At 42.0% G+C, this 23,933-nt stretch overlaps 1 protein-coding gene across 1 annotated transcript in view; it reads right to left on the bottom strand.

The window, feature by feature from the left end:
- Positions 1-1,699: 1,699 nt before the first annotated feature.
- LOC128152854 (mucin-5B) overlaps positions 1,700-23,933 on the bottom strand; it is a 44,404-nt gene continuing 22,170 nt past the window's right edge. Inside the window, exons 20-47 of the mRNA XM_052811522.1 lie at positions 22,137-22,275; positions 21,303-21,413; positions 20,363-20,542; positions 19,742-19,978; positions 18,733-18,889; positions 18,415-18,543; positions 17,888-17,972; positions 17,641-17,678; positions 16,429-16,584; positions 15,286-15,378; positions 14,345-14,586; positions 13,653-13,830; positions 13,098-13,348; positions 12,495-12,678; positions 11,767-11,959; positions 10,914-11,092; positions 10,337-10,406; positions 10,063-10,184; positions 9,666-9,697; positions 9,041-9,218; positions 7,939-8,043; positions 7,256-7,296; positions 6,584-6,706; positions 5,547-5,642; positions 4,226-4,354; positions 3,286-3,325; positions 2,480-2,603; positions 1,700-1,897 (exon numbers count right to left, since the gene is read on the bottom strand). Of these exons, the coding sequence (XP_052667482.1) occupies positions 1,723-1,897; positions 2,480-2,603; positions 3,286-3,325; positions 4,226-4,354; positions 5,547-5,642; positions 6,584-6,706; positions 7,256-7,296; positions 7,939-8,043; positions 9,041-9,218; positions 9,666-9,697; positions 10,063-10,184; positions 10,337-10,406; positions 10,914-11,092; positions 11,767-11,959; positions 12,495-12,678; positions 13,098-13,348; positions 13,653-13,830; positions 14,345-14,586; positions 15,286-15,378; positions 16,429-16,584; positions 17,641-17,678; positions 17,888-17,972; positions 18,415-18,543; positions 18,733-18,889; positions 19,742-19,978; positions 20,363-20,542; positions 21,303-21,413; positions 22,137-22,275 (3,787 nt within the window). The 3' untranslated portion in view covers positions 1,700-1,722. The remainder of the gene's footprint in view (positions 1,898-2,479; positions 2,604-3,285; positions 3,326-4,225; positions 4,355-5,546; positions 5,643-6,583; positions 6,707-7,255; positions 7,297-7,938; positions 8,044-9,040; positions 9,219-9,665; positions 9,698-10,062; positions 10,185-10,336; positions 10,407-10,913; positions 11,093-11,766; positions 11,960-12,494; positions 12,679-13,097; positions 13,349-13,652; positions 13,831-14,344; positions 14,587-15,285; positions 15,379-16,428; positions 16,585-17,640; positions 17,679-17,887; positions 17,973-18,414; positions 18,544-18,732; positions 18,890-19,741; positions 19,979-20,362; positions 20,543-21,302; positions 21,414-22,136; positions 22,276-23,933) is intronic.

Genomic DNA, 23,933 nt, shown 5'->3' with positions numbered 1-23,933 from the left:
TAATCAAGCAAATTGGTCCACTGACTAGTGCAGAGGCTGGGAATGGGAGAGTCAGGTTCAGTTCAATGATCCTTATGGGTCCCTTCCAACTTGAGATATTCTATGATTCTATAATTCATTACTTCAGCACAAACACCTGGTTGGATTTTGTTGTCCATGTTTTCCAAAGATACCTGCAGTGCTCTTATTCCCACTGTGATCGTTAGGTACACCCAGCATCTCTTTTATTGTTTATAAGGAAACAGAATAAAAACAAAGGATGAAATTCACCTCCTCTGACTTCAGCTGTCTAAACGAGCTACCCTGGTGCTCGAAATACCCAGTGTTGAGAAACTGATAACTTCCCAAGGGCTCTTACACCAGTCTTAGTCTGAGACAAATCAGTCCAGAAAGGGGCTGGAGAATGGGTTAGTTAAAACAATCTGAGATTAATCCTGCAGAGGCATAACATGGACTGCCCTATTGCATCACAGTGACGACCCAATAAGCATGGGACTCTCAAGTGAGAGCAGAGAAAAACATGTACCATTCAACTCCTATGCCTATTCAAAGTCAAGGATTCCCACAATTTTAAGATCAGTAACACCATAATGAAACAGTACACATGAAAGTAACCTGACATCAGCTGAACTGATTTATTATGAAAAAGAATTAAATTAAAGATTACTTGGGGCTCAAGAGCTGCAGCATTTTAAAATGGAATTCTAAAGTTTAATGCACTTCATACCTACTTGGTCAGTTCAAAAGCATTCCCTTCAAAACAGTTCCCAAAAGCCCCCACACAGCAGGCTGCAGGACAGTGCACTCTAAGAAAGCCACAGTCCTCAGTTCTCTTTCAGGTCATGAAAGACCAAATTGCTCAAGTAGCAGAAGCATCTGCCTTTCTTGCATACTCTGAAGGTGTTGTTGGACCACTTTGATCCCTGTCACATAAGATACTGTCATCAGTGCCATTGGACATGCTAGCTGGGAGTCAATCATTTATAATGCAAATCATAGTCATGTAACCGGTAGTGAGATTGAACATCAGTCTCTCACCTGACACACAGCTCAGAGTCTGATGTTGGCAAATAATAAAAAACACCAGTGAGAGAAGGACTCACAATAAGGCTGCAAATATTGTAATTTTGCAGTGTATATGTAAAACATGTTTTTACATTCTTGATGCAGTGCATACTATGCAAAAGCAAAAAAGCACCTTGCTTTCCTCCAGTGACCCAGAGTCACAGCCAAAGTCGGTTCAGGACCATTGGAGAGAAGAATGCAAACGTGCCCCTGAGCTAAGTCCTGCCTTTCCAACTGAACCAGCAGCTGTGGAAGTGATTGCTGTTTCCCTTCTAAGGGAAATGAAGTGATGTGTGTGGTTATGGTTTTACAATGTGCACTTTCTTCAGGCAGGACTTTTGAAAGGCATCAGCTGTCTCTAGAGTGGCTTGTAATAACCTCGGTTTATACACCACTATGGGATTAAAGACATTAGCCACCTTGCCCGGTTAGCAGCATCACTGAAACAGGAGAACAAGTCCTCTTTGAAATGCAGTTTATTCTACAAACATTTAGAGTAAAATCTGTATCTAATTTCCATAACTGCCTATAATACCAGAAGGAAAAAGCACAAGAGAGAAGTATATTCATTTGAAGGTTACTCACAGCTGTTTTCTAAACTACTCACTTGCTAGGGAAGCATTAAATGGGAGTTGAAATATTTCCTTTAGTTTGTGCTCATGTTCTCCTCTTTGGGCATTTTGTTTCCATACATCCACATTCATCTACATGCACATATGTGAACTGGACTGTCTTATGCTCAGAGCAAACCAGTTCCACCTTCACTTCATGACTTCTTTTTTCACGGCAGCAAATGCATTTGTGTTCCATTTCACTGGCCTCAAAGGAATACCTATAGAAATGAGATTTGCACATCAGTCCGCTGCCTGTCGTCTTCCCAAACTGATCCGTATTTGCTGCTCCAAATGGAGGTACTTCTAAGGAGCAGAGGTGCAAAATATCCTATCTAATTTTCTGCTTATTCATAGCAGTCTTTCCTCAGGATGCTACTAGCCATGTAGGGCCAGATCCTCTGACAACAACAGGGAAAATCCCAGTAGCTTCAGTGGATTTTGGATTAGGCCCATTCTGGCAAGGCAGAAAGGAACAATTCATACAGAGACCGAAGAGCAGGAAAAAACTCCACTAAACACCAGAGCTGTTCAAAAACCATATAAGGACATGTTTAAAAACAGGTAGTTAATAAATTTAGCTGATGTCTTTTCAAAGGGACCTATTTTCTTAACTAAGATAAGGCACCCCTGTCACACTAAAGACATTTGGTCACATTGCTAATGACTGCTGTTCTGCACATCCAGTTTCCCAAGCAGGCCCATTTAAACAGCAGGAAGGGGACAAACAGCTGCAGCCCATTGGTGACAAAAACCCAGGAAGACCAGACATTGGGGAGGACAGAGAAAGGTTTCCTACTTACACAGAATAGGTACTGCACGTCCCTTCACAAAAGGGCACTGGAACCGGAGCAGCTGACTTACAGTTGTTGTGGACGATATATTGCTCTTTCAAGCTGCGCTTGCATTTATGCGGCAGGTCAATACCTGCGTAGGAGAACACTTCTGTTAGACTTCTTCATGCTGGGGAGTAAATGTTTTGAAAGGTATCTGCTAGGAAACCAAGGGCAGATCATCCTACTAAAACTTTTTACAGTTCAAATGCATAACCAAAAAACCAAATGAGAGTGCAAAGAGGCACCAATTCAGCAAAGCAATTGCCTGCTAGTCAAGGTACTTTTCTATTTGTGGACTAGCTTAAATGAAGACTTATGTATAAGTTCATGTAAAGATACTGTTGAACCAAGACCTAAAGGAGACATGCAGGGTTTGGGCTTTTTTAAATTGCTATAAATGACATTTGTGACTCTATAACAACCTATGATTTCTGGGTGAATGCTACAGGAAAAAGACCCTTTTTTCCATGCAATTTCCAGATGAAAGAATACAGAGCATATTTTCTACAAATATTATCAGGAGTGTAGTTCAAACTAACAGTATTTCAGTTGTTTAAAAACACAGAAATGGAGATCAAAGAATTTTAGTGCCCCCATTGGAAGAATGAGACAGATTTTTAGCCTCAGCTGTGAGGTACAAAACAGCTCTGCTGCTGTAAGAAGTCTTCCAGTCTGTGGAAACTGCAGACTCCCAGTGCATGCAGAAACAGAACTACAAGCAGGGGAGAACCTAACAGTATTAGAATAGGGAATCAGTGATTTAATGCACTCACATGTCTTACAACAGCCATCTGAAGTCACATCAACTGTCCCCTATATTGAAAGCAAACATAAGCAGAACAGTTCAGATGCACATATCGCTAAGCAGCTAGTAGCAACAATGAGAGTTCAGGTATATTCCCTCATCTCTAACCAACACAGATTTCTCATCAAACCTATTTGTGTACCAATTATATATAAAACTGCTTAAAAAAAAACCTAATCCAGCAAAGAAGGGAGTGAATTTTCTTAAAATTATATATCCTCTCACAAGCCAGGTGAGATGTCCTGTAACATGTGCCTGACCTTATGTATTGTCCTATTGAAGCCAGCACAAAAAACCCAGCCCCAGAGAATAGCAGCTGCTCCTGGAATTGAATAGCTTGACCTGCACAGAACCTGCCCCAAAGCTAATTCAACTCAATGGCTGTCTTTGTCCCTGCTTTGGTTTTCAGATCTGCTGCGAAGCCCCACAACGTTTCTGAAGGTTACTGGAAACCACTAATTGCTGAAAGCTAGGGCACAAATGATACCCCTTGCTCATTCATGTACTTCTTTGCTTAGTGATGCACCACATATCAGAAGACACTGTGTCCATCAGTTCCCCCAGGGGTCCATGGTGAGTTACCATTTGCTCAATTTCATTTTGTAACATTGGCATTTCTCAAGTGATGAAAAATCCTGCTAATGCTATTGCCCCAATACTCTACTCTTTCAAGTTCAGTGCTTATCCCACAACAAGTAAAATGTGTGGGTTGTTTGCAAATAGTTTTGTTTTACTTCCATGGGACACTCCATTCAGGGCTGAAAAAGCACATTTCCTTCAAACAAGGATGATCAGCTCAGAAAGATGAAGAAATACTGAAGTGGCTCATTCAAAACAGTAAAGAAAAGTCCCAGACCAGCAGCAGGGCTCATTCCAGAAGTCTTTTTTTCTGGCTCTAAAATACTTACTGGAACACAGTTTGATTCTTCAAATGGTAGGCAGACCTTTACTGTACTAGTCAAGGAAAACTGGCCCGCTGATTCAGTGCACGTGTACTGAGTACAGTTGTCATACGGAGCTTTATAACTCTTTCCAACCTGAATAAAAATAGGAAAAAAAAAAAACCAACCCAAGATAGTATAGCAATAAAAATAGAATAATGCAACAGTAATACAGTCAATGAACTGGCAGAGGAACTGGGCTGTTCATATCACTCTGAAAGTGCTGAGATGCCTGCAACTCACATCTGCAAATTATGTACCAGACTCACCCACTATCGGCCTATGCAAAATCCCTTCTGTGGCCACCTAGGTGGAAAGAATCAAAAGCTGGTGGCAGAATGAGCATAGAGGTATGAATGGAAATGCCAGAAGGTAGGTATGTTAATGTATGTGGAATAAAATATACACAAAAGAAAAATAATTCTTTTAAAGGATTTCAACAGTTTTTTTAATAGATGGAAGAAAAGCAAAAAGTGTGAAAGAAGAGAAAAGTCTTCATAATAAAGGCTAATGGATAAATGCAAAGCCTCCTCACAGAAACATAAAAATTGTATACTGGCACAGGAGAATCTAGCTTACAAGATAAATTACCAAGGAATAAAAAGATGAAATAGAAAAGATGCAGAACACAAGAGCTACCAGAGAAGCAATAGCATGTCAGACAACAGTCACTGGTTGAGACACCACCATTAACCATTCACAGGAGTAGCAGGCTGTAATAAAATCAAAGAGCTAGCCTGAGGCTCAGTCCATGTCTGCACAATGCTATGCTCACAAGACATGATGTATTACCTGGGTGTGTTACTAAGTCACATTACACTACAGCAGCTATGCCACTTTTGATTTCTGCCTCAGCAAATTCAGAACTAGTGGTAGTACAGCTATATCAGCTCGCTCACACTATTTAGCCCTGTATGTCCGGGGCAAGATAATGACACTGTTTCCAGATTGGAGCAGTATGATGTGAAGCCAGCTCATGTATCTCTGCAAGAGCAGTATTACACAATGTCACCATCCCCTCCAAATTCTTTCTCTCTGTTGCATGTCAGGAGGAGGGAGGGTAACATGATTTCCATTCCTGCCAGAGATGCATAATTTTTAACACAGTGGTGTCTGTGAGATGCACACAGCAGAGAGCAGCTGTATAAACATCTACATTTACTTTGGAAGTATGGACATTTTAAAATCTCCTCTGTCTTCCCAGCCTCAAAATGTATGACACTGGTTCAAAAAATGCTGAGGTCTTTTTGATAATTCAGCCTTGTGTGCAGAGCAAGGGAGCGCTTACCTCAATGGTCACATTGCCAAATGGAAAATTTGCCACACATGCCACTTGCTGGCACTGGCTGCAGCACTGACCTTCCTCTTTCACATAGCGGAAACCCTGTGGGAATAAAGTTTCCATTTAGTCATGTTACCTGATGTCTTGTTCATGAAGCACCTTTGGATCAAAGCCACACTGGAGATGGCACAGGAAATGAGCCACCCTTCTGGTTTCATTTCTGTTGTCTTTAGAACCCTGTTGGAACCACTTTAAGCATGACAATCAAAGCTGACATTTTCTTTCCCTTATTGAATGTCAACTTCTGGACATTTCATTTACCATGAAGACCCTGTCATCAGCTATTCTTCTTCAGGCTAATCAAGTCAGGCCAAATAAATTAATTCAGCATATGATTACTTGCACAATCGACCACCAGTGCTTGGTCTGATATGATTATCCTCAAGAATTGCTGCTGTCAGACATGTGAAGACCGTGCATCAGTTATTTCCTCCCCTCTTTTTAAGGTATCCATTGGTTTCTTGGTGGGTGTGGGTGTGGGTGTGGCTGGCTTCAGGATAAAGGATAATGGTTTTATCCATTTTTACAATTGGTGGTGGGTCTGGCCTTATCTGGGCAAGAATGGAAAAGAAACCACTCTTTGCTTACATTCAGTAATAGACTGAAAGTTTGTGTGCAGACTCTCAGCTCATGAGTACTGACAAGTGTCTGGAAACATATAAACCACTGTGCAGTTTCTTTACAATCTTGATTTTTGAGCTGACAATGGGCAACACCAACAGAACAGCACAAACACTGTCTTTCAGCAGTCGGACTTTTTAACGGGTTTGCAATCATTCTCCCTCAGGACATCTTTCCAAGGGTGATCTCTTAAATTTGCTAGAGCAAAAATAACCAGCACCCTAAAAAGGACTTTACAAAAAGTCTAAAAGAAGATTAGATTCCTCTTTCAGTGAGGAAGCAGTTACACTATCCTAGTTTTACAGTACATGCCCTCAACAGCCATTGCTCATGACTGGGGAGGCTGAGCATGCAGCGCTGACCTGCTGGCAGGTGGTTTGGCATTTCACTGGAACACACTGGATGCGGTTGGTCCATGTTACAATGTCCTGCTCATCTGTGCACACACAGTCCTCACAAGAGCTTTTAGGCACCATTGCTCCAGGCTGGAAATATAGCGGAGAGGGGAGACAGGCCATGGCAAGAATTCAGTGGGTTCTAGAATAAACATACATCTCCTGGACTATCAAAAATGAATGCTTACGCTTGGGATTTATTTTTGGAAGAACTTCCTGAAACCAATACCTCCAGATCTCTAAAACCTCACACTGTCAGTATCACAAAATGAACACAAGACTGACACTCCCAAGTGCATCAATCACGTTAAATGAGTTATTACATTATCTCATAAATTCCACACATCAATTTTCACTCAGTTTGACCTAGTAATTAATCTTACAACATCCAAGGAGATTTTAAATTTGAATTCAATCACAATTCTGACTTCTTGACTCTAAAACACAGGTAAGAGGTCATTTAGTAAGCAAGCTACTGGTCTCTAGCGTTACCTATTTGGTAACATTCCTGATAGACTACTGGCAGGGAAAAATTACGTGCCATTCCAACCCTGCTTTTTATGTGAGTGTTGACAATTCAGAAAATTCTGACTCAGGCAGGATTAACCTGTGGAAAGAAGTGTCTGGAAGAAGACCTACCTTAAATTCAACTCCTTCAGAAACACATACACCTTTTGGTACTGTAAGAAAAAATAAAATGAAAAGGATGTGCCAAGAATGATGTAAACAGTAACTGTACTCGTTTCTGAATTGTGAGTGATTTAGAGGAGACAAAGAGTAGAACTGAGCTTATTCACTAGGCTTAATATCCCGCACAAAAGAGGGGAAAAAAGTAACTAGTACATGGTGCTAATTGTTATTTGGAAGCCCACATGTAGCATCTGCTCAGATGTTATGCATGAAGTGGGGGGTAATTCTATATCCTGGTATTTTCCATATGGAAAAATCTATTTATCTCATGGTTTTTACCCATACTTGAAATTAGTTGAGCTTTTCTTTATTGTTAAACACCTTGCTGGTAACAGAGCCAGTGGGAAGCTGGGTCAGGTATGTGAATCTGGAAATATAATTTGGCAGCAGAGCTTCTGGATGGGTTCAATGTAACCGACATTCAGTATCTGATCAATAACTTACACTCACTGAATACTAGCTACAGAGAATCTGCACCAGTTACTCCACCTCCAGAAAAAAAAGCACCAATAAAGCAACAATAAAGGCTGAGAGAAAAGGGGGGAGGCTACTGGTTATGATTTTGACTCATTTAGAAAAAATGAAATAGACCAAGGAATTAAAAAAACACCTTAAGGAAACATGGTACTTACTACAGGAGAAGATAGGACAACAACCATCCTCAGATATACCAACCACTGGTTGGAAGCCTAAGTCACATGCTGTTTTGTTGATAATGCAGGTTTTTATATCACATTCTGCAATAGACAACAGAGATAAAATACGCCAAAGCATCTTGTCCAGCAGTGTTACTTGCAGACAAAGCTTGAACATCCAAGAAATTGGGTAGAAATAGATGATTCTTGAACCATGCATCTTTGGAGTTTGGGACATGTTCAGGTGAAGCATCCCTAAGCTTGCTCTACTGTAAAGCTCTTCCCTGGGCATATACTTCTGGGCCTTGTTCCTGCTTCTCTTCCCCCACTGGATGTCATCTCTAAAAAAACTAAACCACCTCATCTGAGAGAAGTGATAAAGAAACAAGTTGGTGTAAAGGTAATGAGTCAGACAGTGAAAAAAATGAAGAGGCGGTGGATGAGAGCCAAAGATGTAAAGGTTGGGACATGTAAGGCAAAGCACCCTGACAGTGCCCACTGCTCCCTCAAGGCATCCAAGGAGCCTAATGGACCTCTGCCTGGCAGCATGACAGGAGGAGGAACAGAAAAACATCCCACCACCATTGCCAGGATCCCCTGTCCTGCATCTTCCTATAGGTACTGGGAACGGCCAGGGTTAGGAGCAGGCTGAAGAGGAGGTCCTGTGCTGTGGTGGGCATTTGGGACTGGGAGGATGCAAATGGAAAGGTGAGGGCAAACGTATATCAAGAACCTCCACAGGAGGGCTTGGGGGAGCCTGGAAGACAAGCACATCCTCCCTTACTGGATGGATCTCTGTGCAAGGATCACCCTCTCATCTCAGAAGAGCCAGAGGATCCTGTGAAGCACCCAGTGGTCCCAATGATCCATGGGGGATTTTCCAACATAAGTATCTGGCAGGTCATGGCACTAGTTTAGAATACAAGCCAGACCAGAGGAGGTCTCTTCTGATAGCAAGAGCTCCTGGCATGTAGATGGAAGAAATGACCACTCCAGTGTGTTTATTTGAAGCTGGTACCTGTGGGGTACCAGATCTCACTTGAGGATTGCTGCTAAAGGCAAGTGATGCTACATTATGACATCTGAATTATCAACTCACCACAGACTGTCTCTGTGCAGCACGGGTCATCCAGACGTGTTTTTATTTTGCGTACAAAGCCCTCTTTAGTGCAATTGATAGGTGGAGATTTAGCACAAGGGCGGGGGAAGCAAGAGATATTCAGGGTCACTTCATCACAAGCACAGTATTGGCAGTCATGCTCCCAAGCCTCTCTAGGCTGTGAAAACAATAAGGATAGTAGTTCAGAGAGCAAAAACTAGAAGCATTATATTAATGAATGCCTGTTGCAAGACAGTGTATGGCTGGGCTGCCTAATTTATTATGTAGGAAAATCAGAGTTCAAATCCCAGAGGGAGGAGAAGGGAACAGTAAGAAAAAATGCTATTACGCACCACCTTCCTTTATAGACTTATGTATTTCCAGAAGGGAAGCCTGGTAGTTCTACCAGGAAACAGTGATTCCCACAAACTGCTATTTCTGCTTCTGTACCTCAAGTGACTAATGAAGTACTGGAGTTAATAAAATCTGCCATTTTCTTCCCCACTGTCATTGCAGTTCACTGGTATTTAAGCTTAGAATTAAAAGAAGAAACTCATGCAGTCATTTTTACAGGAGGTCATAGCACCCAGCTATGGTATAAAGACAGTATTTTCCTTTTCCTTACCCGTTTCACTGACCCATCTTGTGCAGTGCAACCTATAAAATGAATTACAGATTCCTTTAATGATGAACTGGGAAAACAACAGAATCAGGACAGGAATAGAAGGAAGGTCTTGAAATCTAAGAAACAGCCACAAAGAAAAAGAGAGATCCAGAGTGCAAAGTCACATGTTGTGTACCCAAAACATCTTAAAGATCCTCCTCTTTGTTCTTTTGAATGTTGCACTTCCTGCATAAGAGCAGGCAGAAATTGCCAATCTGAAACATTTCCAGCCTAACTAGAAAGGGTCAGTACCAAGGTTCCCCCATTTGCTCTGTACCCAGAACTTTCCCCTTAATCTGCACTTCTAGTCAGGCTCTTATCCCCCCCTTCCCATCCCACCATTTGCATTATTTCTTACCGCAGACAGAAACACAAATGCCATCATGATCATTCAGCAGAATTTTTCCATCAGGACAGTAGCATCCCTCAACAAACACTGGTGTGTTGGTTTGGGAGGGGAGGGTGTCCATAATGACTTCTCTGCGCAATTAGAATATAAACAGGAACTACTGAGAGGCAGAAATGTGCCCCAGGGCAATCAGACACTTAAATCCCAGGGGAATATGAACTTCTAGCCTTCCTCAGCAATTTTCAAGTTATGGACTTGAAAAGTGCCTTAGGAAATGACCCACCTGCTGAAGCAAGTGCTTCTTTTTGCTTCCCCGCATGGCTTGTATACCTGATCCTGAGCACAGCTGGCCTCTGTGGAGGATTACGACACCCACATTAGAAAGCCTAGACCCATGCGTACCCTTCGATGCACAACGGACAAACCGCACGTGCTAAGGCAGCCCTCCCCGTGGGGCCACACAGCCCAGGCCCCTGCCCGGTGAGGGGGTCCCTGCACCTTCAGTAAGAGGGGATGGATGGCTTTAGCAAGGTGTTTGCGCCAGTACTAGTAGTGCTTGCCCCTGAATCACTGACGTCCCCCGAGCAGGGTAAAGCACACAGGGAGCAGCTGTGTGTTGCCGTCTGGTGGTGAAGCTCTAGCTAACACACAGGGCTCCTCAGCTGAGCTGCTCCGGAGGGACCATGAGCCTGTTTCCCGCTCGTTTTGCACCAGTTCTGGACTGGAACAACCTCTTTGATTTGTTCCTGTTTTTTCTTGGGTCCAGAGCAGCTCATGAAAGATTGAAGCCTGATGATGTGGAGGAACCCAAACAGGTGTGTAGGAGAGGAAGAACAGACCGCAGGTCTTCCCAGGCTTACCGCACTGCCCGCTCGCCTGCCTCCTCCAGTCCATGCAGACCCCGTGGAGCCCGCACAAGGCTGCATATGTCTGCATGCTCTGGCACTCGGTGCTGGGGTGCTGTTCTGAGCACCCGCTGGCCACACATGCCTCATAGTAGGGCTGAGGGGGGACTACGCCGTGGCACTCGGTCAGGTTCCTTTGCAAAGCAAGGAGACAGACATGGCATTTCACTTCCTTGGGCTACTTCCAAGGAAGAATTCAACTCAGAACCAAACCCATCCACACCCAGAGAAAGCCTCAAGGTAAAGATACAACTACAGTTTGCTCTGATAGGCAATACACCCACACAGCTTAATTAAGAATGAGCTTTACCTCCCATTCTTTATAATGCTTTGAAAGGAAGCAATTTTATGTTGGACTCATACCTTCAAAGAAAAGTCTCCTGCACAGCTCACGATTACAATTCTATATGCTGACATTTTTATGTCGGCATGTTTGACAATCCTGCTTTAAACCACAAAATTATTTTAAAAACAGACACGCACATCTGCTTTCTATATTCTGTGTTCCTTTTCATCCAGAGCTTTCAGATACCGAATTGTAGCTAGTTCCTGGTTGGCTTCTCTAGAACTGACAGGCAGAGGGAGTGCCAAGCAGCAGACCCTATTGAGGGAGGACTGATTTTGATGCAGCTGAAAAATATCTGCCAAACTCAGGAACATTCACATATCAGTTCACTGCTCAGTTTTTCAAGGTGTGCTAGACTTCATATTTTCATCATGTCCTATAAGCAGTTCACTCAAGTCACGTAGTGAAGCGCAAAGTTATCTTGTGGACTTATTTTTCTGGCACTTTTTGGAGTTGTCTTACCAGATGATTTTACACAGATTGGAAGGCTCACAGTGCTGATGATATTCAATCTCAGCTGGCTCTGAGACACCTGGATTACAGTATCTGTTGGTAGGATCTGGGACTTTCCAATCTAATGCCATCTTTTTGAAGGACTCGATAACCTCACCATTCCTTTTCACGGCATCATCAGACTTCTCGTTGGTGCAGGTACCTGGTGGCAATATAAAAGCAAAGTGACAGTTGGAGGACAGTTGATGCTGATGAAGCTGCTTTTAGAGAAAACCTAGAGGGAAGTTCTCCTCCTTGTGGAAAGGTAAGAACACTTGGGGTCCTGGATGAGTTCACAAGAGCTGTTTGTAGAAAGAGAAATGGTTTGCCAGTTACTCATGAAAACCAGAGTTGACATGTTGGTTGACACATTTCTCCTGGTGGCTAAAGCAACTGAGATGGCTCTGTCTAGCACAGGACTGTCCAGATTTCATACATTTCCATATTGAGTAAGTAAGATCAAGAGGAAGGGCTTAGAAAGAGCCTATCTCCATCCACTAAGTCTGTGAACAGAAAGAAAGTGACTTAAAACTGTCTCCTGGCAGTGTCTTTCCACCAAACAGAAATAAATTTATTAAAATTTGTGAGAAATAGAAAACAGTGGAGTTGCAAGCATTTAGAGATTTTTACAAGGGGATGAGAGAAAGAAGGAAGAAAATTTATTGCATTCATTCCTGTCAGCTGATGAGGACACTCACCACACAGTCCCATGGTATTGTTATAAAACTTTCCGAAAGGGAGTTTTATGTAAAATGCAAGTCGACTGTAGGAGACATAAACGTCTAATTCAGGTATTTCAACTATGACGTAAAGGCCAGAACTGGTTATCCTGATACCATTCTTGGAAATGTCTGGAACAACTTTCTTATCATTAAACAAAATCTAAAAAGAAGAGAAACAAAAGGTCTCTATGGACATCCTTCTGTTGTGTAAGGTATACAGTTTGCGCAACTGGAAAGTAGAGCAGCACAAATTCAGGCTGCAGGTGCACCAAATGAAGTCTGTCAAAGGCAGTTGTTTAAGCAGTTCTCTATGATTTATTTTTAATATGTTGTAATTTATATTTGAATACTCAGGAAGAAAAACACAACTTTCAATTATGTGATCATTTCCCAAGTTTTTAGAATATACAAATTTTTGTTGACACAAAGGAAAAAAGAGAAAGAAAGCGATGTAATTGCATTTCCTACCCATTCCATTTTTTACAAGCTTCATCCTTTGTCGTGACAGGACATTTGGCAGTACAGTAATATAACTACTGCAAAATAATATTGAAAATTCATTTTAACACAATACTTTACCAAGTTTGTTTCTTTTCCATGTTCCATTGCTTGTGTCAGAATAACAACAGAGTTGGAGTGAAAAATGAGAAGGGACATTGAACAAATTGCTCCATCAGTGGCACCACAGTAGTAGTTGTCTATGTGAATCCAGAATATGTGAGAATCAGGATGAATTGACTTCACAAGGACATAGGTGCAGTTTTCTTTAAAATGATAGTATGTTCCATCAAAAGTCACATAATGCTCATTTCCCCATCCACTGCAGATACCTGGAAGACAGAGTGACAGACTTCAAGTTTGGCTTTTGAGCTTCCTGCAAGTACAAGGTGGTTTTAACTCTTTTACTCGCTTTCAGTGAGAGCTGAAATAACCAGTTTGATAAAGAAAAATTAGCCCAGCAAGGACACTCTTATCTGCTCTTAACAGTCAATGTTTTAGATGGAACTTCTGTTCCTTCACATCCTACTGAATTAATATGAACATAATGTAGAAGTTGACCACGTAAACTTATCTTTCTTGAGGCCCAGCTGAACGTAACATAAATTTCAGGAACTCTCCTGCTGCAGTACTTACACTGACACTCAAAGACTTCACAGCAACCAGTTTCATCGTAGTGTTTCGTGAATGGGAAACCATTGACACAGAGTTTCAGTTGCTGAGGAGGGCAAGTCATGCTGGACAGTTTAATATTGTTTCCTTCTCCCAGGCAAGTGGCAATCTGGCAGTTTCCAAAGTTCCATGTTTCATTAAACTATTGACAGATTGAAAAAGGAGAGAGACACATAACAAAGCAATGTAACAAAATCTTTAAAATCACTCACAGCAACTATGCTTCATTCAGATAATTGTCTAGCATGGCATTATTTGCTATCTACTCTTTCTGTGGAAACCAGGCAATATGAAAAATACAGCAATCAACAGAGCCTTGATATCTACTTCTGTTCTACGATGTTTTGTATAGGACTCAATATTAAGGTCCTGACCACTTCCGATGATGGGACACTGCCAGATGTGGTTTCCTGGCCTTTTTTCAGCTTAGGTAGCTCTGCCCATGTACAATCATTTAGATGTTTCAGGTGAACCAAATAATCTTCAACTTATTCCCTCAATTATTTGGGGGCTTCTGGTATACTCCTAAATCATCTAAGTCAGCCACACCTACAGTCCTGCTGTAGTGGTGGTTACCAGCATCAGAGGAGAACAGCAAACCTTGGCTGCAGGCAATGTTGTAGCTGAAGAAACACATCTTCTTTCAAGCCTCTCACCTTTCTAGGAGGAATGAGCCCAAGACAATCGCTCACAGGAGTCCCCGTGGAAGCAGGAACTCGGCTTGTTGCACTGGGAGCCAATGTTGGTGGACAGGCTTTGGAGTGTGGATCACAGATCTTGAGGGCCTCAGTATGACCAGTTTTACACTCGGCCCAAATTAATTCAATCTGACACGATGAATTGCAAATGGAGTAAGCACAATGACCCGATACATTCACCGGCAGAGAAATGTTTTCTCCTGCAAGGCCAAAACCTGACTGTTAGCACTGGACTGTGCATGAAACTGGTAGTTCTCAAGGCCTATGCATCACAGGTCAGCCACATACTCAGCCCTGCATTTAACTAGCTGGGTCTGCCTGTACCCGATGGCCATGTTCAGGTGTGACTGTCTGCATCTCCTTGAATTCAGTGACTGAACCAGAGCTCAGTTCATCCAAATAGTAAAGGCTGAGGGAGGGCCACAGGCGGCTAAACTGATATTCTGCTCTGAAGTACATTAGCAGGAATTGAAAATGAGTACAAGAGGAGAGAATACTGAATACATCACTGAGTGCACCTGGTCTTCACAAAGACCAGGAGATAGGTGGTTCAGGAGCTACTAAGAGATGAAGAAGACTCTTCCCTCCTCTGTTTTTGGAATATGACTGTGGATTACAAGCCCATGTTCAGCAGTTTGGGATTCAGGGTTTGTGCTGGAGTCCACTGAAGTTAGCATCTGGTATAAGTTTCCTTACAGCAGGGATATCCAAACCAGGACAAAGTTATAGGATATGGGAGAGTTGTAGTTCTGAAGGTGTTAGTTACAGTTCAAAGACGTAACAACTTGCGGTAATGTGTAACTGCAGCCAGCTGAATGAGCACTTGCTGAAGCACCTTTATCTAACAGTACATCTTTCCACATCAATGATGCAGAAAAAAAATTTGCTTCATTTCTCACCTATTTGCATCAATTGTCCATTGTCATTGCAGAAGCAGGGAGTGGCTACCACTGACGATGGAGGTGCAGATGTTACAGGTTGCATATGTGGTTCTGCAGGAAATTAAATCAATTAATATTCAAATCCTCTGCAACTCTGCTTTCAAGCCCTATGGTATCTCTCACATTCTCTACAATCACAAAAAGAGGAAAAAATAATCATTTTTATACATCCACCACATTCTGTACACGTACACACTAAAATCATCCTCTCTGTCTTTATATACACTCTATTACATTGTATGCTACTAGAGTAATACACACACACTCCCCCTTGTAGTTAGTTTTCTTCTGTATAGAATACAATAAACTGCCCTTCTACTGTCACTTATTCATTCCAAATTAAGGTTTCTTTGAACTTTCTAGTCCTGCAGGACTTAACCTGACTTTGGAGAAATGATTTCCAGTGGCGGTCCATTTTGCCTTTTAATGCCTTGTTGTGAAGAATCTGTTGGTTTAAATACAGACAGATCATTTAGACATTTTACTATGCCACTTACACTCTGCTTTCAATAGTCCTTCCTTTCCTAGCTGTTACTCCATTATATTTCTTATTCCACTTGTTAACACGTTTAGTAAATACTAAACACATGGGCTCACCATCAAGTCTCTTCCACTCACTTGAGTAGAGAAGCTAACTTTTAATTTTCTTTGTCCCCTCTTTATAATTTGCTACCAGGATAATACATATTTTTTTAGCCACTTATTTTTCTTTGCTATAATCATGTAGCAAAATTCCACCTTTTCTTTATTTCTTTTTACTTCCTATTCTCTGTTCATTCACATCCCCTTCACCCTGCAACTTCTCTTTTGGGAAAGGAGTAAACCACCAGGCAGCTTTATTTTCTTGCTCCAGTGACCCATTTGAGACTTACTTATTCCAATGCAGAAAACAGCACAATAAGAACCATAGTGTGATATAGGTGATAAGAAGGACAAAATCAAGGTTTAGAAGATTTGACTCCTCATTCCTGAACCTTCAACCACCTTAAATTCTGTGCTTATCCTAGACATGCAGTAGGAATCTTTTTCCAAGATGGAGGAATCTTATTACCATTACAGACTTTCATAAAATCACCACCAAACCTCTTATAAACCTAGTACCTTGTGCTAGTGTGGATGGTGTACTGCAAGGGATGAGTGTTTTAATGATCTCTCCGTTAGGGCCGCAGACAGCATCACTGCACTCGGTCCCATATACTTGGCTGTACACAGTTTCATTTAAGGTGTAGGTCTTTCCATTGTAGCAGCAAAGGCAATCTGAGGCACCTAAAGAGCAAATGTCATGGTAACAGGTGACACTTGTAATATAAATACAAATGAAAAGAAAACCAAACTTCTGTAGCTCATATTATCAAACATGAATTACCTGGCTGAAAAACTTCCTCAGTTTCTCTTGAGAAGTTGCACTGGGAGTCTACCTCATTTATTTAAAGTGGGTTGGATTTTTGTTGTTGCTGGTGTTTCTTGGAGTCAGCTTGCATAGAGGAATTACTGGCTGGTGAAAGCTTCAGAACTGGCACTATCCTCACCCGGCATGGAGCACAGGTGCATTCCCTCTTGGCAGGGAACGTGACTGGGATTACTGGCTTGCTGAGTGATAAAACACTGGCTCAGAAGGTGTTGCACAGCCAATTCCACCCACTAATGAGGAACATGCAGTGATAAACAATTTCATTTAAATATGTGAGAAGCTCTCCAGGTTTTGGAGAATGTACATTCAGGAACCCAAGGGAATGTACCTATTACTGTAACAAAATCAGCAAAACTGAAGATGTGTTGTCTACTGGGTCACCCCGCATTTTGGGATGTGGTTTCTCCCAGATATGGGAATGAACCAATACCATACCTTAAGCAAGTGTGTCCTTTAGGCACACAAACATGTCTCTCATAAGCTAGCTCTCTAGGCTTATTATGAAATTAGTGGACAGGAAATAGCACCTCTACAAGATTTGCCCTGTTCTAAAAGTGCTCATTAAAACAGGTACTATGAATGGCCTGCTTCAGACTACTTTCTGTCTGTCTTCACTGACTACCAAGAAGTATAAATGTGGAGAAGTGGTATTTATCTGGGTGAGATGAATCCCATATTTCACGCCTCTGTCCTTCCTCCCTATGATTATCCTTTAGACAGTTCTTCAGGTCAAAGGCTGCATTTTGCTTATGAAAGTATATCTGTACTGCTGTGCATCCACCTATTGAACTAGCTAGCTGGAGTCCTATTACCGATACCCCTGCAGTAACATGTGATGTTAATAATAATAAAAATAAAGGCCTACCATCACTCAATGAATGGTGAGGGTAATGAAAAGTTACCTTTGGAGTCTTCAGCACATAGTTTCTCTTCAGGATCACTGAGGATAAAAAGAAAAGGAGAAGACTTGTTTTATGGACTTGAATTAGTATGTGGAATAACAATGTCTGCAACGGCATCTACTTTTACATAAAAGCCTACTCCTGGAGGATTTAATGATAATTGCCACTGCATATGAGCATAAACCAAACATTGCCTAGCTTGTCCTTTCCAGTCCTATTCTACCTCTCTTACCATCAACTGACCTACCATGAAGTGCAGTTGGTGAAGGAGACACACTCCCTGCTCTTCTCATCAAAATATGACTTGTCAGGACTACACTCTGGGTAACAGCCTGGAAAGTTGAAGTAGACAAAGCATTCTTAGTCTGCTTCACATAGATCCAGGGAAAATACATAAATACCTCTATCAGATGCAGATTTGATCCCAAAATGAATGTCATCCCAGTATGAATGTTCTTTATACTACCAATTATTTTTCCATGTCCTCTTTTTCCCTCTCTGCCAAAAGTTTTCATTAACTCTGTTTGTCAACAGCTAATTATTCATTGCAAATTTAGACTGAATGACCTTTTATCTCTCCCCAGATTTAAAGGCAACAGGCAAATTATGCTATGAATGGCACCACCACATGGGGAATTAGCCCAGGCGAGGCATGGTCAATGAGTTTCTGGGGCAAATGGGATAGCCTTTCAGCAGCCTTGATGCTTAAGACATTTAAAATGAGACTAATACCTTCAACTCCCATAAACTGCATTGAAGTCAAGCAAGAATTACCTTCTAAACTGTACAGCAAGTTCCCACATTTCCCTTGTGGGTTCCTACAGGTCTTTAGACAAGGGGCTCCACAGGGTTTATAGAACCACTCATGTTTGTCGGGTGGATTGTAATAATCACAGAACACAGCTGGAACAGAAGCATAAAAAACCTCCAAGTCTCAGACACCAGGCAGGGTTCATTTTCCAAATCTTGCAAACAAGAGCTTGTTAAGTCACGCATGCACAGCGATGTCAGAATTCTGCTTTTCTTTATCTCCCTTGTGCCTAAGCACATGGAGCACTGCTTTTCTGTGTGCATTTTCAGTGCAATACTTACGGCAAATGGCAGGCGTTCTCCAGTCAATACAGACACCAGCTCTGCTACAGCTTCTTGAATAAGCAGCAACTGAGGTACAAAAGCACTCACAGTCTCCCACACTGTCACAGCCACAGAAGTCAGAAATACAAGATTCATAATATGGTATTGGGTTCACCTATCAAAATACCAACAGATCTGTTACCACAGATATACGTGCTGCATTGTGTTTTAATGGGAGAAAGGGCTCTGAATTTCTGCCTTCCACTAGCAGTTTCTTTGGCAGAACCAGGCTGAGTCTGTGACAGACTGGGATTGTAATGAAAGAGCTATGAGCTATTATGTGTGTAATACTGGTATTTATGCTCAAAATGACTTTCCAGTGTAATTTCTGCAGGACTGAACTACCTTGCTTTGGGTTAGCACAACTATATAGTGTGTGCACTCTCTAACTGAGAGATAGTGATTAAGTGAGTATAAAAGGAAATCCTATTTCCACTGAACTTCGCATCTCTTGTGTTTTAACCTGTCCCAACATGAACTAACCAAGGAAATTAAGCCAAGTTTGCTTTTAAAATGGCTTATTAAACTGCATTGAAGCTTTGTATAGATGTTCTCATTAAGAATTAGTAGCCTTGTTTCTGTTTAGATTAATTCAATTTGTACCTAAAATAAACCAAATTATTAATCTCTTTAGGTAATTTGAATAAACTTTCCCAAGGATCCCCATACAACCAGTCCTACACTAATTTAGATCCAGATTTTACAAACGGGTAGCTAACTTTTTACTTCTGGTGGCCAACTATTATCCTCTCTCTTCACTTGCTCAAAACAGGCACTGCTGTTTCCTCAATACTGTGCAACAGGATTCAACTGGCATAGTTGTAAAGTGAGGTTTTGAGTGAGGTAGCCCTTGTACTCCAGGATGCTGTGTAATAGGCTTTAATAGTAAAAATTTGTGTGCAGATGTGCTGCATAATAGCAACAAATACCTAGTGTGAAACTACTGAGGATAAGAGAACAGGATTACCTTACTGTGACAGGCTTCAAAGATGTTACTCTTAATGATGCTGCAGTGCTTATGTCCTAGGGCAGACTTGAAAGGCTGATCGGCACACAGGTCTGTCATGTTTATATTTGAGCAGGTGCTTGTTATTTTCCAGCTGTTTCCAAACTCCTGGATGCTCATCTCCATGGACTGCCCTCTGGTTGTGAAGTCATTCCTTGAGCGGCCATCAAAGTCCCCACAAAGGCCACAGACTTTTCCCTGGGTAATTTGCATAGGCACAGTAAATGGTTTGGTTATTTTGAGTGCGGCCCACTGTTTGACAAAAATAAACTATAGAACAGGCCAAGGCAAAATAGCTGCAAATTTCTAAACAGTCATCAAAATATGGCTTAGAAAAAGCTGGACTCCAAGTGACAAGCCCACCAATACTGCAAAGTGTCTGGCTTTACTTCTAGCTCCAAATATTCTGGAGTGTTTCATACTGACTGAACAATGAAATAAAACACAAGACATGGCCTGCTTGCTTCTTCTTGTCCGCTGCATCAAATACTTTTCCAAGCCCTGCTTTTCAAGTTGGGGCTCCAGTTCTGGATGCATAACTCTGAGGTTGAAATCATAACTCTCAGTCCATGCCATACGTACCTGGAAAGATGGTGCCACGTGAACAACAACAGTAGTCTTCTGGTCCCACATGAAGTTCATCCCTTGTTTTGTTTCAATCACAATATAACCTCCTCTGAGATCCACTTTGTAATTCTTCTCAGCTCCTGGATCAGTGGCTATCTCCTGAATTCTTCCTTCCAAGAGCCTGATTTCACTGCTCTACAAGGAACAGATACATTGCATGAAAGGAAATTGAATAGAAAACTTAGTGTAACAGCACTGGTATTCTGCCTCTTGCCCTTCATCTTATTTTTTCTGTAGTCTTTACACTATATCTTGGTCTACCACCAGACATGTGAGCCACAGACAAGACCCACCAAGTTCAATGGGAAATGTCTACCCTTGCATGACAAGTCTTACCTCACAGCCACAGAAATTGTCCTCATTCTAGATGAAATCTGTTCTGCTGGCACAGCAGCTCCTGAGTGCACAGGCAATTGTGTATGCTAGAACACCCCTTGCCATGCTGCTTTGTTTTACTATCCCCTCACCCCCCACTATGGGAGAACTCTTTTTTGTGTGCACTTTGGGGAAATGCTAAGTCTAAGCTGGAGGGAAGAAGCTCTTCCCTCTGTAGTTACATCTGCCCTGTGCTCAAACCATGTTACAGAAACATGCTCCTCTAAAAACTTTACCATCACTCCTATACCACTAAAGTCACAGATGCAAATACACACACACATGCACATACATAGAGTGCTGTTGACTCCCTGCACCTATCCCCTCACCTGCAGAAGTGTCCAGCCCTGTTAACACCAAATACCTAAAACTTTCCCAGCTTGCCTGCCTCTGCTTTCTGGCTGTTTGACTTCCATAAGTACTCTCTAGCAGCAACTGTGTTGGAATATTAGGGGATACTACACTAACTGCTACAAAATCAAGACTACAGCTCCTCAGTTATAACCAATTCTAGACAAACCTCAAAAATCAGTGTGATCTTTAGGGAGCAGATGGAGAGTGACTTCCCACAGGCGTTGTTCTGAATTACAATTCGGAAGGTGCCAGCATCCATGTTATTGGGGCAAAAATCCTTAGAAAAATAGATAACATTGTATTAGATATTTTCAGGCAACTAGACCAGTCTTAAACCATTCTGATCTGACTTCTGCTATTTTGTCAATTTTTTATTCACCAAAACTCTGGACATTTTAGAAGAATCTGGTGGCAGCTGACCTGGTGGCAGGTTCATACTTGACCAGGAATTTCAAAGGGAAAAGCTAAGGAAAAAAATGAGCTTTTCATAGCACCAGTCCTGCACAGCCAAAAAGGTAAAAATATTCTTTCTTAAAATTAGCAAAATCAACTGTAATTTGGGGATGACAAAATGTCTCACTGAGTACTGTCTCATTACATGCAAGTATTATACCTGAGGCTCACACATTAACCTCTACGTGCTTCTGTCACAACAAAAATACTGTCAGTGTTGGATGGCTGAGAGTAACACTTAGCTTTTTAACACCACACGTACTCCTTTGCCTTGCAGATCCTGGCATGACATCAGGAAAGGGCTGCCCAGCCCAGGAGTTAAGCGTTTAGGATCACACAGTGCCCTCTTGTGTCACTTCTGAGGGTTAATTGCTTTGCTTTTAAATGGAAAATCTCACTCTATCTGCTCTAGGAAGAAGAAGAAGGGGTAGGCTCGGCTCATCGGTGTCGACTACTTTGCATGGGATAGCTCTTTAATTACTCAGACTGAACCCTACAGTGTAAGCTGTGAAAAGCATATGGATAGGAAAGTGAAAAAAATTGATACCTGAGCTAGGATATAGTCACAGTCTCCCAGGAAATCAAACTTCTCCCCATCAAAGCTCATGTAATGCCCGTTTCCATACACAGTGCAGGTTCCCTTGCAGGGATTGTCTGTGCAGTTCCACTGCCTTCTGTTACAGGTGCTGGGAGGTGAAATGCGAAGAATCACAAACTTGGTATGAAGTGTGGTTTTTCCTTAACCCCAAACAGGGGCAGAGTAATTAAAAGGTTTGTCTTTTGCAGTACTTCAAAGAAAGCAATCATCTCTCACTCTTCCAGACTTACCTTCTCAACTCTTCTGAGACCATGCCATGAGATGGCCTACTAATCAGAAAGTTCATGTTTACTACCAAGACACATTTGAACTTTGTCTATTTTTATTTTATTTTTTTCATTCAAAGATCTTTCGAATCATTAAGTCCTGGGAGCAGGCACTGGGGATTTAGGAGGTAAATTCAAGGTGAAGAACTGAATATTTAACCATTTCTGAATATTAATCTGTGAGGTACCATGTGGTCGGTTCTGTTCCTGACTACAGTGGTGTGAACCAATTATTATCCCTGTCTTCCCTTGTGTATTGGGCTGAGATGGAGTTAATTTTCCCAACAGCAGCTCTCATAGTGCTGTGCTCTGTACTGGTAGCTAGAAAGGTGTTGGTAACGCACCAATGTTTTGGCTACTGCTGAGCAGTGCTCGCACAGCATCAAGGCTGTCTCTCCAACATTCCCCCCTCACCAGTAGGCTGGGGGTGGGCAAGATCTTGGGAGGGGACACAGCCAGGACAGCTGACTCAAACTGACCAAAGGGATATTCCATACCATATCGTGTCTGCTCAGCAACGAAAGCTAAGAGAAAGGAGGAGGAGTGGGGGCATTCGCTATCACAACGTTTGTCTTCCAGAGCAACCACTATGCTTACTGAAGCCCTACTTCCTGGGAAGTGGCTGGACATCGCCTGCTGATGGAAAGCAGAGAATAATTCTTTTGTTTTCCTTTGCCTCTGTGCGTGGCCTTTGCTTTTGCTTTATTAAACTGCCTTTATCTTGACCCATGAGATTTTTTCCATCTTATTTTCTCCCCCACCCTGTCTTGATGAGAAGGGGAGTGACAGAGCAGCTTGGTGGGCACCTGGCTTCCAGCCAAGGTCAACCCACCACACCTTTACAAACTTCACCTCCAGTTCAGTGACCACAGACAGAAAATTTTAGTTGTTATACATTTGACACAAAGACTACAATTTTTTTTTCCCCCGCGTGTCCTGTTCTCGTAAGAAAACAAAGCCCTCACTGCAATAAAACCTCTTAATGGCCTCTGTGATATCAACAACTGCTTATCAGGGTTTGGCTTCACATGTTAAACTTGATTGCTTGTACCAGTGATGATCAGACCGGTGTTTCTGGCTCTTATTTTCTGTGCATCCTCTCGGGAGGACTATACAGTTTCATCCTCACTAAATAATGGGTAAGTATTCAAAGCATTTTACCCACCTTGATGAGTAATAACAGTGAAGCCTATGGCAGAGTTATACCAGCAATTGGAGCAACTAGAGCATTGATTTATCATCTTTGAGCACCACGCACCTGGAAGCACTGCAAGTCACTGGAAGATCATTGCAATTTAATCCTTTTCTGGGGTTCAGCTGTGCCCAACAGACACAGAGTCAATTCCCCCTTGTACAATGTCCAGCCACAGACCAACCTGGATGAGGCTGGTACTTTAAAGCTGGTGTGGAAGCAGTTTGCAGAAAAGGATGGAAATCGTCTGACAGAAGGTCTTGGTACTAGTTCTCCCCAAGTGCAGGC

Source organism: Harpia harpyja, chromosome 16 (genome assembly GCF_026419915.1).
Source record: "Harpia harpyja isolate bHarHar1 chromosome 16, bHarHar1 primary haplotype, whole genome shotgun sequence".
NCBI lineage: Eukaryota > Metazoa > Chordata > Aves > Accipitriformes > Accipitridae > Harpia > Harpia harpyja.
Note: the sequence above shows the minus strand (reverse complement) of the source record. Positions and strands in the feature narration are given on the sequence as shown.